This window comes from Hemitrygon akajei, chromosome 22 (genome assembly GCF_048418815.1).
Source record: "Hemitrygon akajei chromosome 22, sHemAka1.3, whole genome shotgun sequence".
Lineage (NCBI taxonomy): Eukaryota > Metazoa > Chordata > Chondrichthyes > Myliobatiformes > Dasyatidae > Hemitrygon > Hemitrygon akajei.
In genome coordinates, this window is record NC_133145.1 from 53,653,743 (window position 1) to 53,673,118 (window position 19,376).

At 38.8% G+C, this 19,376-nt stretch overlaps 1 protein-coding gene across 1 annotated transcript in view; it reads left to right on the forward strand.

The window, feature by feature from the left end:
* The window catches only part of LOC140714860 (dynein axonemal heavy chain 17-like), a 249,147-nt gene that overhangs the window by 105,385 nt on the left and 124,386 nt on the right, over positions 1 to 19,376 (forward strand). The window contains exons 30-35 of the mRNA XM_073026542.1: positions 1,153 to 1,305; positions 3,292 to 3,417; positions 6,093 to 6,200; positions 9,342 to 9,473; positions 12,898 to 13,058; positions 18,010 to 18,166. Of these exons, the coding sequence (XP_072882643.1) occupies positions 1,153 to 1,305; positions 3,292 to 3,417; positions 6,093 to 6,200; positions 9,342 to 9,473; positions 12,898 to 13,058; positions 18,010 to 18,166 (837 nt within the window). The remainder of the gene's footprint in view (positions 1 to 1,152; positions 1,306 to 3,291; positions 3,418 to 6,092; positions 6,201 to 9,341; positions 9,474 to 12,897; positions 13,059 to 18,009; positions 18,167 to 19,376) is intronic.

Here is a 19,376-nt window from a genome sequence, read left to right on the forward strand (position 1 = left end):
TTTGATCTAGGTCTTCTGATGTACTGAGGAAAAAAGGAATTATAGATAAGGATTAACAAGAAGCAGCAAGAGTTTGGATTAAACAATTGCTTTCTTCCAAGCTAAATGAAATGAAATATATGTTTGTCAATGGAGTTGAAATGTGAATGTTCTTTCTTCCTTGCTCACTCCCATAAAACTTGCTTTAGGATTGTTCTCCACATTGTCCAAGGGAGGAAATAGAAGGGTTTATGGGAATGACATGGGAAATGCAGACTATTTACAATGGTGCTGTATAATGACAACTCTTTTGATTATCCTGTTGATATGCACCATAATAGAAAAAAAGTATAATCTATATGACTTATTTTTGAAGTTTGTAGCAATTTTTCCAATTATGTCAAAAAAACTTTGATTAATTTTGTAAATAATGTATTTTACATTTGCTAGAAATTTAGTTCGCTAAACATTTCTGTTTCTGGAAGATTTAGTCTCAAATAGAAAGTGCCATTTTAACAGGTACTCCCTTTGTGCAGTAGAATTTGATTGAGCTGTTTAAAAGTTGGAGACTATTCCTGTTCTTATTACAGTGATAATTTTCTTTTTCTTGAATTCTACACACTTTTTGACCCCACCACAAAGATTCAACACTAACGAGGAATGAATGGGAGTTGAGAGAGTTGTAAATGCTGAACTCTTGTATTTACAACAAGGTCAGGGTGAAATGTGTCTTTGCAAATAAAGTGGGAGGAAACATTCTTGTGTTGCTTCTCCTCTCCTCTTAATACCTAGAGCCAAAGCCACTGGCTTGAGTTTTGTGTTTTAACTTTTACTTAGAATGAGAAGGCAATTCCTAACTTTTCTGTGTCTCTTTGTAAATCCTTGGACCGACAAGCATTTTAATTGACTCCCCTCCCTCCCTTCCCCCTTATATAGCAACAATTAGATCAGTTAAAGTACACTCAGATCATATTAATGACCTGACACCAAATTTAGAGTTAATCAAGTAGGGCATATTTTAGACATAATTGTGTTTCATCTGACAGAAGTCAGGTGAAAGAATTTAAGAATGTTATTATCATTAAATACATACATGCATTTCTAATCAACACAGGTATGTATTTTCTTAAGAAAGTAAGATATTATGGTGGTTAATACTTTTTCATTTAATAGGTGAGCCAACATTTGGCAAAATTATTTGACAGCATGGCTAAACTGAAGTTCCAAATGGATGCTGATAACAAATTGATGAAAGTTGCAATTGGCATGTATAGTAAAGAAAATGAATATATGCCTTTTGATAAGTTGTGTGATTGCACTGGTCAGGTAAGTGGTAGTTAATTTACTGTAATACAATGATCACTTGGTAAAATGACAGTACGTGATTACTTCTGTTATGTTCTACACTCGTTTAAACAAGTACATGTGATTATTCTAAAACCTATTTGCATGCCTTACTTCTGTAATGCTGTTCAATGAATGTTTTTTAGCGATGCTTGATTTCATCAAGTCTAATACATTGAAACTGGTAAATACTTGCTTAGGAACATGAAGCTAGCTTTATGCATTTTGTTCACAAGCTCAAAAAGATTGATATTTAATAAGTTGTTAATAGAATAGAATGTGCATCATTTCTCTGCTAGTGAATCTTAATGTAGCAAAACAACATTGTGGGTTACTCTAACTATATTTTCAAAAGTTATACATAGTGCGATTTGCATAATTGCAAGGTTCACAGAACTACATTGTCTGGTTAAAAATTCAAATTTATTAATCACTTGTTCCTAAAAACATACAAATGTGTCATTTGTGTTAACAGCCAACACACCTAAAGGTGTACTAGGGGCAGCCCACAAGTGTCACCACACATTCTGGCACCAATAGAGCATGCCCACAATGCTTGGCAGAGCACCACACAACTCAACAAGCAACAAAACAACAGGAAAGCAAGCCCTATTCCTCCCTCCAACCCACGCCAAACCCAGGTCGACTGTCTCCAGCAGACTCAGACTCACAGACTTTGGGCCTTCAACTTCCCCAGCAGACTTGCAGAGATTTGCAAACTCAGGCTCCAGCCAATAGGCCTCGACTTCCTCAGGCTTCAGTCCTCAGCATCAACCCCATGACCTGCTGATCACTGAACAATAGACCTCAAACTCTGAAGCCACCGATGACAGGGCTCCTTACTCTAATCCTCGAACTGTTGTCTCACTGATTCGCGAACAAAGTCATTGGACCTTGTTCCTCCTGCCCACATAGAATTATGATTCAAAAATTCTCCAACAACTTGCTGACCCGGGGTCCACCCCTGGTCTGTGGCCCAACATTTGACTATGGATATTCCATGTCTGCTTCACTGGCCTTTGAACATTGTGGAGGTTTAGACTCCACCCTGACCTCTACTTCCCCACATCCCTGTCACTAGACTCTAACCTGACCCCTAACTTCCCTCTCTGTCCCAAAAGCCATTCCTATGAACCTAACAAATACCTAAATCTGAGCCACAACCCTGACAGTTATCGTTCATGATGTTTATTCTCCCAAACATACTCCACTAGCCCAAACCCCAACTCACTTCCATTTCCAAAGATCATCTGAGGACCACATTTACTGAGATGATGCTTGAATTGCAACTCACTGGCAAAGTAGTAGTGGGAAGGTTTGCCTGTAACATTAACCCTCTCCTTTATACATACTTCTTTGTACATACATAGATGCTGTTTGAGCTACTGAGTATTGTCAGTGTTATCTTTAATTTCAGGTTTCCAGCACCTCACTATTTTATATTGCACAGTTCCAACATTGTTTCATTGCTCTCTCCTCTCTTCTCATTTATCTTCTTTCATTTCCATCTTCCCTTAGCACAAAAGGTATGATATACAAACCTTTGCCATGCTCTCTTAGATAGCCCACTACAATTGGTATCATTCAGTCTCTGATGGTCTTTGACCTATCTGACAATCCATTTGTTCACTTACCTGTTTCCCTTTTCTGAATGTAAACTGTTTCCTAAATTTCATGAAAGGAAATTGACTTGAAGTATTATTTCCATTTCATTTTTTGCTGATGTTGCCTGCCTGTTGATACCTCCATCTTTTTTCTTTTCTAAGTTCCAGCACTTGCAGTTTTTCACCTATTCTCCACTGTATTTTCCTGCATTTTATCTGTGATTACAGTTTCAATAAACCTAGTTTCTTGTGACAGACTTGATATGAAAGGTACTGAATAAATTAATGTTATAATCATAGTTGTACATATTTGTCCCTCATTCTGTTTATTTCAACTTTTTTTTTCTATATGCATTGTTGCCAGGTTGAAGTTTGGTTAAACCGACTATTAGAAAGAATGCGTGCCACCTTGCGTCAAGAAATTGCTGAAGCTGTAATAGCTTATGAAGAAAAGCCAAGAGAACAATGGATATTTGAATACCCTGCACAGGTAATTTTAGGAGCAAGTGTCACATTCCATTGGTTAACTTTTACTAGAAGAAGAAGAAACTCCTTAACTATGAGTGGAGTCATCGGGACGCTGTTGTGAGGGTGTTTTTTTGAGCAGGCTTTCTTATTTTTATGAGGCTGAGTTGCTAGCTCGACGTTCAACCCAGCACGGATGGAAAGTATGCAAGAGAGCCGGCTGGATTTGAATTCTGGAGCCTTCACTCCGAAGTCCAGCACTGATGCCACTTCGCCTCCAGCCGGGCAATTTTTACTAGGAAAATGTCATAAATTGCAAAGGTTTCTAGCTGAAGGACACAACGTTAAGAATATATCACAGAGGGAGGTTTTGGAAGACCATAATCAATCCAAAGTAATTACATCTTCAGTCAATCACTTTAGGACCATGCTTTGACCTCACCAATTCCTATTGATGTACCATAGAAAGTATCTTATCCAGGTGCATCATGGCTCAGTATGATGACTGCTTTGTCTATGACCACAAGAAACCACAGAGTTGTTGACACAGTTCACTATATCATGGAAACCATTCCCCACCTCCATTAACACTGCCCATACTTCTTGCTGCTTTGGTAAATCAACCAGTGTAATCAAAGACTCCACTCACTCCAGACATTCTTTCTTCTACCTCATCCCGTTGGGAAGAAGAAACAAAAGCCTAAAAGCACATACCACCATGCTCAAAGACAGCTTCTATCCCAATGTTTTAAAGACTATCGAATGGTACAATAAGATGGACTTTTGACCTCACTATCTACCTTATTGTCTACTTGCACTGCACTTTCTCTGTAATTGTGATACTTCATTCTGTACTCTACTGTTTTACCTTGTACTGCCTCAATGCACCATTGTAATTAATTGATCTGTAGGAATGGTATGCAAGACAAGTTTTTCACTCTTGCTCAGTGCATTTGACGATAATAAAACAAATTACTGTACCATTTCTATGCAAACTACCAGATGCTAGGGACTTGCCTGCCTTTAGTCCCGTTAATTTTGCTAATACTTATATTCTAGAGGAAGTTATTAATTCAAGTTAAAGTTTTATCTCACTAAGTACCATTTCCACTAAACTCATTTTATTTTTCCCACATTCCAATCAAGGATTGCCTCCCAGTTTCGGTCACTTGTCTACACACTAAAGGTAATTCATTCATCAAGCTACACATATTTGAGACAGCAGTAAATCTACATAATCACAAGGAAAATATGAAAACTCCACAGAGCGTACCAGTCATCAGGATTGAATCTGGGCCACTGAAGCTGTAAACTGTAAGGAAGCAGCTGAATAATTTGCATCACTGTGCAATTTGCTGGTTTCTATATTGGGATTCAACTATTAGAATTTGCATCCCAAGGCAAATAAAGAATGGCCAGGATTTTGTGGTCAGTATTAAGCAATGCTGTCTTGCCTGCTCATCTAGTCTGACACTTGCTGCGGTGATCCAACCAGCACGTTCAAATTATTCAGTTTATTATTAGAAAATGTGTATAGTATATTGTACTTAGACTTCACTGACATCCATGAAAAACAGAACCCCAGAAGAATGAACGACAGAAAAATGTTAGAACCTTAATGCACCCTCTTCTCCCTCACCTGCGCAAGCAACAGCAAAGCATCAACCTCCCCCCACCCATATTAGCAAAACAGCAACAGCACCCACCAAGCAATAGCAAAGCACCCAAAGGTGCTTTTCTCTCCCCCTTCCCCTCCCTCCCCCCCACTTTCTCTCTCCCTCTCTCCTCGCCCTTATCCTCATCCTCCTCCTCCTCTTGCACCCCCTTCCCCAACAAGGGGCAGAGAGATGTCACCCATTTCACAGCGAAATGGGAGACTAACAGTCGATGTTACAGTCTGATGCATCACTTTTTATTGCGAGGTTCTCTGACTCAAGAATCGGCAGCAAACTCTCCTCACCAGAGAGAGCAAGAATGGTTGCTCGAATACAGAGAATTCTCAAACATCTGCTGCCACAAAAACCTGATGTTCCTTCTCCTGTGAATCCTTAGTCGACAGCCTTTTCAGGGAATGCCAAATCAGTCCAGAAAGGTAATCAAGACCTGTCCACAATAATCTCCCAACATAACTTTGTATTTTTTGAAATACAATATTGGCAGACTGAATCTGGGATATTGTATTAAATTTGACAACCTGACAGCAGGAATGCTATTTTGCTCTTCAAATGTATTACTCATTTGTTGGGTTTAAAAGGGTCATAGCAGGACCATCTATTCAAGGAATCTTCCTGACTGCTAATCTTGCTAGCTTCCTTTACATTGTAAGAAAAAAATGGGAATTATGACCTCAAATAGCATGACCACTTTATATTCAGCAGCCTTCTTAGCGGAGCGAATTCCACAAATTCTTCTTTGATAGATCTGATACTGTCATATTCTTTACCTTTTATTTAATTAAAATTATACTAGATATAAAATTGCATCATTCTTAAGATTTTTGCTATGTTTTAATGAAAACCTCATCCAGCCTGAAAATACAGTTAAAAATGCAATGACAAAGTGACACTGACAAGTACATCTGCTTAAACTGTAAGTCTCAAATGTACTAAATTAGTAGTAGGGCATTGTGTAGCTTTTCACTATTTCCTCTTTAGATTATTATACACACACACACTCATATTGTTACAATATTTATTTCAGGTTACTCTGACTGGTGCTCAGATTATTTGGAATGGTGAAGTTTGTGCCACATTTGGAAAATTGGAAGAAGGTTATGAAAATGCTATGAAAGACTACCTGAAAAAACAGGTTGGCTAAATCTTGTAACATACTTACCTTTTATTAATACTTTTGAAGAACTTTTGACAATTTTGGCAAATCTTCAGATGAGAAACTGAAATTGAATTAGGCATTGGTTGGAGAGTGTATCCCCTCATTTAAACATTCTGCATGGCAAGCCAGTCTGGAAGGTTAAATGCCATTGAATCTATAAAGAGCTAGTGAGATGGATTCAAAGTGGTGCGAAAGAGGAAGGAAGCAGAGGGTAGTGGTTGACGGTAGGTTCTCGAATGGAGGCTGCTAACTAGTGATGCGTCACAGGGGTTAATGTCATTACCGTTATTTATTTGAAATTGAATGCACAACACTTGATAAGTAAGTTTGTGGATGCCACAAAATTAGGAGGTGTTTTGATGGTAAAGAAGATTATCATAGATTATAGGGGTATCAATTTTTTGTGTTATTTGAATGTGTGATAGCTACGTATTATCCATTCACAGGATAGCTATCCAACAGGCAAATCAAAAACACTTGCATCTTTCAGATTTATCTCTTCCACCCTGTTTCTCCTACAGCAATCTGTGTAGCATTTCTTAAAGACATCTTAGTGTTCCAAACAAAGATACCATGTTGCTCTGTGTTGCAACTGGAAGCTTGTTCTTAATTTTTAATAAAATTCTGTGGTCCTTGCAACAAGGTCAGACATCAGACGGTGTTCCCAATATGGAGGGTAACAACATCAAAGGCTCTTAGTAACACCTTCTGATGTCTGGCATTGAACATTGATGTTTTATATGTTATATGTGCTGACCTATATAAACTACTCAGTGATAAAGCTAGCCCTTCCCTCCTAAACAGCCAACAACCTTCCAGTTTTCTTACATTCATGTGCTTATTTATCCTTATTGTATCAGCCTCTACTACTACCCCAAACAGTGTATTCCAGATACCCACCACTTTGTTTAAAAAAAATCTTCTCTGACATTCCTCCCTAAACTGTCCGCCATTCAACTTAAGCAGATGTCCTCTAGTATTGGCCATTGCCACCCTAGGGAAATATGCAGCATCCATCAACAAAGACCCCCACCATCCAGTCTATGCTCTCTTCTCACTACTACTATCAGGCGGGATGTGCAGAAGCCTTAGGGGCCTTACCACCAACTTCAGAAATGGTTAATAACCTAAACCATCAGGCTTCAGAACTGGTGTGGATTACTTTGTTCATCTCAACTCTTAACTGATTCTATGATCTACAGCTCACTTTTAAGGATTTTGACAACTCTTACTTTCAGTATTTTTTTAAAATTTGCACAATTTGTCTTTTGCATATTGGTCAACCCTTGTTTATGTAATTTTCATAAATCCTATTATTTCTTTATTTCCTGTAAATGTCTACAAGAAAATGAATCTCAAGATAGTATGTGGCAACATACTGTATATGTACTTTGATAATACATTTTACTTTGAGTTTACTTTGACTGTCCACACCACCTATGCTACTTATCATCTTGTACATCTCTATCAAGTTGTCTCCCATCCTCCCTTGCTCCAAAGAGAAAAACTCTAACTTGCTCACCATTTCTCATAAGAAATGTTCTCTAATCCAGGCAATTTGCTGGCAAATCTCCTCTGCACCATCTTTAATGCTCCCACATCCTTCCTATAATGAGGCAACCAGAAGTAAACACAATACTCCAAGTGTGGTCTAACCAGAGTTTTGTAGAGCTGCAAATTTACCTTATGGCTCTTAAAATCAATACCCCAAACATGAAGGCCAACTCACCATATGCATTCTTATGAAGGGTCCTGGCCCAAAAGATTGACTGTTTATTCCCTTCTGTAGATGCTGACTGACATGAGTTCCTCCAGCATTTTATGTGTGTTGCTTTGGATTTCCAGCATCCTGCTGAATTTCTCATGCTAATGATTTGCATTCTAACTACCCTGTCAACTTGGTGGCAACTTTGAGGGATCTATTGACTTGGATTTGAAGATCTGTCTGTTCCTCCCCACTGCTAAGAATCCTGCCATTAACCGTGAACTCCACCTTCAGGTTCAATTTTCTAAAGTGTATCACTCACACTTTTCATGACTGAACTCCATCTGCCACTTCTCCACCTAACTTTGCACCAGTGGGAAGGTTTACAAGTGGTGAGGGATGTTTTAAAATCTGTTTTGGGGATGTGCAGCAGAATGAAACAACATAAAAGGAATAATAAAGTGTACAGGATTGTGAAAGGCACACAGGCTGAATTATTCTCTCTGCCCATGTTTGGAGCTGATACTTGCCCACATGTATTGAGCTGGATAGTTAGGTCTGACCATATTGTTTGCTTGCATCCAGGAGGTGTCCAGAAATGCAATATGCAGATACTATAGATGTAAAAACAGAGTGCTTAGAAAATAGTAACAGGCCAAACAAGCCAACATGGATTTACAAAAATAAAAATTGTGCTTGATATATCTACTGGATTTTTTTTGAAGGTACAGTTTTATTAGCAAATGTGGGAGAATCAGTTAATGTAGTGTATTTGAACTTTCAGAAGGCTCTGGATAAAGGACCATGTAAGTGATTATCATGCAAATTAAAAACACATAGGAGTAGGGAGATAGGGAGTAAAGTACTGACACAAGCAGAGAACTATTTGCAAACAGGAAATGAAGAGTAGGAACAAATGAGAATTTTTTTCCCACTACTGGGGTACTGTAGTGATCAGTGCTAGGACCCCAGCTAATCATAATATATGTTAATAATTTAGATGAGGGAGTTGTATGTAATATATCCAAGATTGCAGATGCCACAAAATTGTGTGGGGGTGAGAGTGTGAGCTGTGAGGAAGATGCAGAAAAGCTGCAATGTGTTTTGAACATGTTGTCAAAGTGGCAAACCTACGGCCAATACTGCATAATGTGGATACAGGTGAGGTTTTTCATTTTACTGGCAAAGACAGTAAGGCAGATTTTTTATATGAATAAATTGGGGAGGGCAGGATGTACTGAGATCAAACCTTTGTTGGAAGTAAATATGTAAATGCTTTGAAGGCACAGGTAATGAGCGAATCTGATTAGGGGTTTCTTGCATTGTCTGTTTTTATTACACTTTGAACCAGTTTTGCTAATCTATTTGAACACCAGTTTGGCTTAATAGATGATTTTTTTTGTGTGTGACAGATTAGTCAACTGAATGCACTTATCACTTTACTGATTGGCAACTTAACAGCAGGAGACAGGCAAAAAATCATGACAATTTGTACAATAGAGGTGCATGCTCGAGATGTTGTAAGCAAAATGATTATGACTAAGGTGGGTACTCTGTATTTCTTTCTATTAATTTTGCATTTAGTTGTTTTTATAGGAAACTAACAAAGTTCCTGTCAACAGTGATTATGGCAGATTCAAAGTTAAAGTGGTAGGGGAGTTTCTGTAACTCCCAGTATGTGTTCTGCATGGTGTGTTGCTTCTCTGGTGGCAGAATAAATCATGTCACTGAAAAGACATCAAACATGTTGACGGGATAGACGTATAGCCAAATATTAGGACTTAAAGTTAGTGGGGGCAGTGGGAGGAATCCTTCAAGCAGTGCTAGGAGCTAAGCAAGAAGTTCACTGTAAACACTTCAGGTTTAATAGTCTGGATTATTTCCACACCTATCTGTTGGTTCTCGAGTAGGGGGACTTGGAGAAGTGGCACGAAAGACTGTAACATTGGAAAAGCAAACTGCTGGTCTCCCCTCCCCCTCCACCTCTCCAAGAGAACCTGTCTCCAATACCAACGTGTTGGGTTCTGGACTGTAGTTTTTGATGGATTCTAGATCAAGATCTCTTTGGCTGTTGCTTAAATGGTGGTGGTGGTGGTGGGGGGGCGGTGCTTCTGCTGGAGGAAGGGGGGGAAAGAGAGGTTTGATGCTTCTGCTGCATGGGTGTGAGGAAGTGGAGTTCTGATGTTTCTGTTATTCAATCTTTGGGTTCTTTTCTGTGAAGAGTAAGGATTTTAGGTTGTATACTGTATATGTTCTCTGATATTAAACTGAATCATTTTAACCATGCAAAACTATGTATTGGAATAATAGTGTTAACATATGGGTGCAGGAAAAGGCTAGAAAAGAAGCATTATATTTCTGGAGTATTGAGAATTGAACTATGCAGAAGTATCTTCAGCTAAATAGTCTGGGTATATGAAGTGAGCTGCCAGATGAGGTGGTAGAGGAGGTAAGATACACAGACAGGAAATGGATATGGACCAAGTGGCACCAGCTTAGCAAGGCACATTAGTCAACGTGGATGAGTTGGGCCAAAGAGCTTTGATGCAAGTGTTTGGAATGTTCTGTGCTAAAATAATGCGCAGAGTGACTGGACAGTTGCTTTGGATCCTTGAGGTTATATTCCCAAGGTCCCTCAGCTCATCAACACTCCCTAAGGCTATTTTATTTACTGTGTAATTCTCCACCATGCATAGCTTCCAACTGCACTATTGCACTTGTGGATGAAATTCCATCTGACTTGTCAGGATTAAAAATTCCAGTTGAGGCAGAGTAAGTAAGTCAGGAAATCATGTTGCAGTTGTATAAAACTTTGCACAGCATGTAGTTCTGGTTGCCCTATTACAGGAAGGATGTGGAGATTCTGGGCATGGTCCGGAAGAGTTTTACCTGGATGATGGCATGATTAGAGAATATTCACTATGAGGAGAGGATGGACAAATTGGATTACTTTCTCCAGAGTCTCAGAAGCTGAGAGGAGACCTGATAGAAGTTTATAAACTGTTGAGAGGCATAGATATGGTAGATCTTTTTTTCCAGGTTAGAAATATGTGGAATACTACTTTGTAGAAAGCATAGCTTTGAGATGAGGGGAAGTTTTAAAGTGGATGTGCTGAGCAAACTCATGGAGAGATTAGTTTAAACTGGCATTATGCTCAGCAAAGACATTGTAGAAAGAAGAACTTGTAACTGTGCTGTAGTGTTCTATATTCTATAACATCACTTCACCAAGTGATCAGTTTCACTATCTACTATGCTACATCTGTAAGCATATTATTCATACCTTTTAAATTTACATCCAGGTCCTTGCTGTATATCAGAAATATCAAGAGTTTCGGTGTTGATCTTTATGGTACAAAACTAGTCACAGTCTTTAATCCACAAATAGCTTCCCTCTACTATCTTCCTCTGCATCAAATTACTAATCCAGTTTGCATCGGCGCTCACCTTTTGAACCAGCCTACCATGCAGGACCTTGTCAAAATCCATAAAGACCATTCAAAATCCATGAATATATTTAGTTACCTCTTTTTAAAAAAAAAATCAGTGAGATAGAATTTCCCATAAACTAAGCAATGCTGACTATCCCTAATCAATTCTTTCCTTTCCAACTTCAAATAAATCCTAACCCTTAGATTATTTTCCAGTAATTTCCCTGTCAGTGTTGTCTGACTCAATGTCCATTAGTTACATGGCTTATCCCTGATGCCTTTCTTGAATAAAAGAAACACATTTATTGTCCTCCAGTTATCTAGCACCTCACATATGTTTACAAAGATGTAAAAATCTCCAAAAGAGATCCAGAAATCTCCCTTGCCTTCCATCACAGCCTTGGATATGTGTCAGTGGGCCCTGAGGATTTATCCATTATGTGCTTTAAGATCTCCCCTTTCCTAGAAAATCAATGTGCCTCTACCTGAACACGCTTCTACTTTGTATTTCTATTTGGTGAATACAGATGAGAAGTATTCATTTAAGACCTCACCCAAATATCCTACCACCACATGCAGATTGCACCATTTTCATCTTAGAGTACCTACTTTCCCCGGTTACCCTCTTGCCCCTGTTGTAAAATGTTTTGGAATTCCATTAAATCATGTCTTTCAGTGATATTTCACAACCCTTCTTTGCCCTCTTAATTTCATTTTAAGTACTCTTCTGCACTACTACTCATTAGTCTCATCCATTTTTAGTTGCCTCTATCTGCCATGTGCTTTCTTTTTCTCTTCAACTTGGGTTCCTTCATCTTTCCATCCTACTTATTACCCTTTCACTGGGGGGGGGGGATTAGCTTTATTTGTCACCTGTACTTTGAAACATACAGTGAAATGCATAATTTGTGTCAAATTATATCAGTGAAGATTGTGCTGGGCAGCCCACAAGTGTTGTCACACTTCTGGGCCCAACAAAGCACGCCCACAACTTTCTAACCCTAACCATACATCTTTGGAATGTGGGAGTAAACTGGAACACCCAGAGCAAACCCACATGGTCACAGGGACAATGTACAAGCTCCATCCAGAATTGAGCTCTGATCTTAAACAGCTGATGACGTAAAACATGCCGCTAAGTGCTATGCTACATAGTCTGAAAGGATAAAGAGTTATTGAATAATAATAATAGTTGGAAAAATATTTAGAAGAGAAGAACATTACAGTATGATCAAGGGCACTGTACTAAATGAGCACTTCTTCTAAAAAAAAAATCAAAACTGGCCATGAAGGTCAAAATCATTTGACATATTGTGATAACATAATGTCCTTTTTCTGGATAAGAATAAAATTTATGCATGATTTAAGCACAGCTAAATAAAGTTATATTTATGCAATTTAAATGTCTGTTTCTTACAATCAATTATATAAAAAGGGTGTGATATGTTGATACCTTTACAATTAATCATCAATCTTAAAAGCACATTGAAAACTGTATGATACTACTACTTTTTGTGGGGATGGAATTGTTTTGCAGGTAGAGAATATCCAGGCATTTACTTGGCAATCTCAGTTGAGACATCGCTGGGATGATGAGAAGCAGCACTGTTTTGCTAATATTTGTGATGCGCAATTCAAATATTCTTACGAGTATCTAGGCAACACTCCTCGGTTGGTCATTACTCCACTTACAGATCGGTGAGAAATTTATGGTTTTCTTGTTTCTTATGTGTGGAAAATACAAATAATTTGATATAGAAAACATACTACCAGTACCCGGTATATTATGGTGATCCATCAAAAGTGGTGCACATAGCGACCCAGTCAGAGGATTACATACAAAGCATTACTAGAATGTATTCTGGGACTTCCTAGTCACAGAACTAGAAACCATCTCATTTGGTTAGCAATCTGAGAAAGTTATGGTTAGGTTTGCAGTCATAAAAAATTGTTCAGTTCCTAAAGGAGGATGCTAAAATAGTTCTGCAGTTCAAATCAGTGTGATACCTTGCAATAATGATAACCCATTGCCAAAATGTTGAGGAAGTCTACATCACCTCGGATCATGGGATGTGGATAACAATGTTTGGGCAGTTGAGCCAGTGAAAAGGTTTGGGAGTAAACAATAGGTTGACAGGGATTCAAGAGAAGTTGGTTGAGATGGGATTTTGTCAAACTCATTGGAGATTGGAAGGGATGTTGTGTCGAAGAGCCAGCCAACAATTAGTGGGCCTGGCATTCATTTGGTCAGTTGGACAAACAAAGTTGGAAGTTCAGAGTTAAGGGGCAGTTCAACAGTCAATTGGAGAGGCTGTCCAGTAGATGTTAGCAGTGAGACAGATATTAGTGGGATTGAACAGTGGGATAGAAATTTATGATATCCAGCAGTAGACTGGGTAAGATTGGGCTTCTTTTAACAGATATTCTAACAGGCCTTAGCCTGCCAGTTAATGCTATTCTTCACTTGCATAGATAACATAAAATATATTGATATAGAAAAGAATAGTTCGTCTCCTAAAGAAGGATGCCAAAATAGTCTTACATTTGATGTCATTGCACATGCTTGTCAGTTTTCTCATCTGTGTAAGTCATATGTATGGAAACTTCAATTCTTTTGAAGTCTGATACCTATGCAACAAATAATTGATCAACGTTAACAAATAAGCTTTTGATAAAAATTTGATCACATACCAGCCAATAATGTTATATGGCATTTTAGAATCTCCATATTTATTTCTTATGTTAAGTAAATAAGGTCACTTGGTAAAGAAATAATTTTATTGCTGAAAGCATGAGGTTATGTTGCAGATGAAGAGATTTGGATAGCAAAATTCACAGGAACTACTGTACTTCTGCTCGATTTGTATTATTTAGTAGAAGTGCAAAAATGATTTATTTTTGTATAATACATTTTTATTTCTACCAGGACTTCATGAAAAACTTTACAGCCAAATGTAAACAGTATTCTTGTAATGTTAATAATATTGTACTTGGTCAATTTGGATTCCAAAACAATATTATCATTTTATATGTAATAATGAATCCATTTAATAATATTGAGTAAGGGGTATTATATCAAACTCATTTCAACCCAGTCTTTGTCTTGGATAAAAGCACTGCAAATTGAACATGTTGCTGTGTTACAGAGAAAAAGGTTTTCTGTTTTGAAGACTTAACAATCTTACAGCTGATCTGCTTTCTGATTTCATGGATAATATCAAATTTCTGATTAATTGACAACTATCCAGATCAAACGAAGATGATAATGATGTAATTCTTACACTTTTAATTCCATGTCAATTTAATAATTCCGACATAGCCAAATCTCAGCTGGATCTCCGATTTCCTCACTAAAAGACATCAGTTAGTCTGGATTGACAACAAACTCGCTTCCACTCTCATCATCAGTTCAGGTTCACCACAGAGCTGTGTGTTTAGCCTCCCTCTCTACTCACGTTATACTTAAGATTGCATGGCTAAGTTCCATACTTTATTACACCACTGTTGTTGGCCGAATCAGAGATCATGATGAATTGGCATATAGAGAGGAAATTGAAAACCTGGTTGAGTGGTGCCACAGCACCAACTTCTCTTTCAAGATCAGCAAAGCCAGAGAGCTGATTATTGACTACAGGAGGAAGAAGCGGAGGTCCATGGGAGCCAGACCTCATTAAGGGAACTGTGGTGGTGGGGCTTAGTAGCTTTAAGTTTCTTGGCATCAACTTATTAGTGGATCTGTCCTAGGGCCAGCACATAAGTGTCATCATAAAGAAGGCGTGTCAGCACCTCTGCTTTCCTAGAAGTTAGCGTAGATTCAGCATGTCACCAAAAAGTTTGACAAATTCCTATGGATGCACAGTGGAGAATATCCTAACTGGGTGCATCATGGCTGAGTAAGGAAGCGCTAATTTCCAGGAACAGAAAAAGCTACAGAAAGTAGTGGATACAGCCCAGTCCATCACAGGCCCTCCCCACCATGTGGACGCATTTGTCATCAAAGATCTTCACCATTCAGGCCATGCCCTCTTCTTGCTGCTACCAGTTACAGAAGGCTTATGTTCCCCCCCCCCCCCAACAGTTATCATAAAGACATCAGGCTTCTGAACTGGAGTGGATCTGAACAGATTCTATGATCTACAGATTCACTTTTGAGGACTATAGAATACAAGAGCAAGGATGTGATGCTGAGGCTTTATAGGGAACTGGTGAGGCCTCACCTTTAATACTGTGAACAGTTTTGGGCCCCTCATCTTAGAGAAAACGTGCTGGCATTGGAGAGGGTCCATGAGAGGCTCACAAGGATGATTCCCAGAATGAATGGGTTATCATATGAGGAATGTTTGATGGCTCTGGGTCTGTACTCACTGGAATTCAGAAGGATAAGGGGGGATTTCATTGAAACCTTTTGAATGTTGAAAGGCCTTTATAGAGTAGATCTGGAAAGAATGTATCCCATGGTGGGAGAGTCTAGGACAAGAGGGCACTGCCTCAGGATGGAGAGGTGCCCTTTCAAAACAGAGATGCGGAGAAATTTCTCATGCCAAATTGTGGTGAATTTGTGGAATTTGTAGCCACATGCAGCTGTGGAGGCCAGGTTGTGTGTATTTAAGGCAGAGATTGATAGTTTCTTGTTTGGACATGGCATCAAAGGTTACGGGGAGAAGGCTGAGAACTGGGGTTGAGGAGGAGAAGAAAAATGATCAGCCATGATTGAATGGCAGAGCAAACTCGATGGACCAGATAGCCTAATTCTGTTCCCATCTCTTATGGTCTTATGAACTCTTTACAACATGTTCTCAGTATTATGTTTATTTACACAGTTTGTCTTCCTATTGCATATTAGTGTTTGTCAGTCTTTGTTTATGTATAGATTTTTGTAAAACTCTGTATTTTTTTTCCTGTAAATGCCTACAAGAAAATGAATCTCAAAGTAGTATGTGTATTTTGATAACAAATTTACTCTGAACTTTGAACCTTTACTGAACTGTAAAGCAAGAGAATATGATAGTTGTACAAAGAGTCGAACGATAATTAGCAATAGAATTTTAAGAAATTTACAAACTAAACTGTAAAATTATAATGGATTTTTGGTAGATAATGATGTTACTTTGGTGGGGGGGAGACAGGTTGAAACATAAATCACTTTTAAAGAAATGGAATTTTTGAGGAATCAAGGTGATCGTGAGCAGTAACCAAGGCTACTGAAAGACACATTTTTCTTTTATTTAATGTTGTATGGGCCTGTTTTGAAAGAATTTAATAAAGGATTGGCAATCCTTTGGCATGTATAGGGTATCGGAGGAGTAGCACCTCTGGTGAAAAGACTTGTTGTGCCCTTTCTGGAGCAGCTCACTCACCTTTGGTCCCCGCTGGATACTCAGCTCTCACTTGAGGCTGTTTACAACAACAGCAGCCGTACCCCCAGTACTCTGTTTCAACAAGCAGGCTAAACCAGATGACGGTAGTTGCTGCCTCATACCCCATTGTGATAGGGACATGCCTGTCCTAGCATGCATCTCATTCGCTCCAGCGAATGCGATCTTCAGTAAGATCCAATGGCCAGGAAGGCAGTACTGCAATGCTCCCTGGTGAACAAAAGGCATGAAAAGGCACAAAAGATGTCATGGTCATCCAGTGCAACTGAAGAAGTACTGCTTATTCATTCCACTAGATCTGGACTTCTGAGGTCGAGAGAGAGAACTGTCCCAGTGTAAAAAAATGTTCCACTTTAAAAGCTCTCCTGCGCAGGTTTTCTGTCATCGGACACAATGGACAACCACCATCCGCCCCTTCTAACCTCACAGAAGATGCTACAGAGCGCTTCATATCCAGCTATTATTTCCTCCATGAACAAAACATTTCAAGGTGATCTGGAGTATATGGAAGTATCGTATGACTCTAGTTTGGAATTACAATACAGACAAAATTGTGTTATATTGTCCCTTTCACCTGCTCTGTATCGTAATATTACGCATCTCTAGATATACATAGAGCATGTAGTAGAAGCTCCTTTTACTCAATTCATTTGTGCAATGCCTCATCTAACCCAATGATACAGTAATGATGGGTAGGAATAGAAAAATGAGGCAGGGTGTCGAACTGTGAGGGATGCGAAGTGTAGGAAGGGAGGGAAAGATGAGATTGGTAATAGGATCATGTTAGAGCTGTTAAAATTGTGAGAGATGATAGGGTGAATGAGAAGGCTGGTGGGAGAAATAATTACCTTTCTTCTCTCTAGTGGAGAGAGCATGAGAACAGTCATGCAGGGGACAGAGGAAGTCCAATTAGGACTCCGTCCATTGTTGCAGAGGAGAAACACGTTTCAGAAAGGAGGATATTTAAGAGGTACCAGAATGGAAGGCCTCATCATCGGAACAAAAACAACAGAGACAAATATATTGGGGGAGAAGAATTATTGTACATAACATTACAAGAATGCCATTTCACTAGTGGAGCAGATTTAGTGCTGTGTTTTCACTGAGTCTTTTGCTTAATGAAAGTAACTTATTTTCACTTGTACAGATTTGATTTACTTATAATTGTCTTGGGTCTACTTCTAAGTGAGATTCTCTACAAAATCAGTACATTTTAGGTAGTGGGGACTAGAAACCCAAAATTTATCTTCTCCTTTTTGGTTGTTTTTATTCAGTTGCTATATTACGTTAACCCAATCACTGCATCTGATTATGGGTGGTGCACCAGCAGGACCAGCAGGAACAGGTAAAACCGAGACAACTAAAGATCTAGGAAGAGCTTTAGGAATAATGGTTTATGTTTTCAATTGCTCAGAACAAATGGATTATAAGGTAAGGGTGACAAGTTTATTTACAACTTCATAGAAATACAGCATTTATGAGCTATCAAGTCTAAATTTTACTGTCTCCCACTTAACTTTCATCTACAGCACTACAGCACAGAAAAAGGCCTTTCAGCCTATCCAGTCTGTGCTGAACCTTAATCTCCCTAGACCCATTAACTTGCATCCAGACGATAGCTATCCATACCCCTTCCATCTATGTACCCATCCAAATTTCTCTTAAATGTTGAAACCAAAGCCATATCCACCTCTCTACTGGCAGCTTGTTGTACACTCTCAGCATCCTCTAATGACGAAGATCCCCCTCATGTTCCCCTTAAATATTTCACCTTTCACCCTTAGCCCATAACCTCTATTTCTAGTCTCATCCAATCTCAGTGGAAAAAGCATGCTTACATTTACCCTATTTACACTCCTCATGATTTCTCTAACAATCTCCCCTCATTCTCCTATGCTCTAGCAAATGTTTTCCTGACCTATTCAGACATAACTCAGGTCCTTAGATCCTGGCAACATCCTTGTAAATTTTCTCCGCACTCTTTCAATCTTATTTACATCTTTTCTGTAGGTAGGTGATCAAAACTGCACACATTATTCCACATTAGGCTTTATCATCATCTTATACAACTTTAATATAACATCTGAACTCCAGTGCTCAATAGTTTGATTTATGAAGGTCAATGTGCCAAAAGCTTTTTGTAAAACCATATCTACCTGTGATGCCACTTTCAAGGAACTATGGATTTGCATTCCCAGATCACTCTGTTCTTCTGCACTTCTTAGTGGCCCACCGCTCGCTGTGTAAGTTCTACTCTGATTTGTCTTCCCAAGGTGCAGTACCTCACGTTTGTCTACATTAAATTCCGTGTACCATTTTTCAGCCCATTTTTTCAATTGGTTCAGATCCTGCTGCTTCCTCGCTTTCCACTATACCTCCAATCTTGGGGTCATCTGCAAGTTTGATGACCGAATTTACCATATTATCATCCAGATCATTGACAGACAACAATAGAGCAGCACCAATCCCTTCGGCACTCCACAAGTCACAAGCTTCCTGTCAGAGAGGCAACCATCTCTGGCTTTTCACAGAAAGCCAATGTCTTATCCAATTTACTACCTTATCTTGAATGCAAAGCAACTGAACCTCGTGACCAAGCTTCCATGTGGGATTTTGTCAAAGGACTTGCTAAAGTCCATGT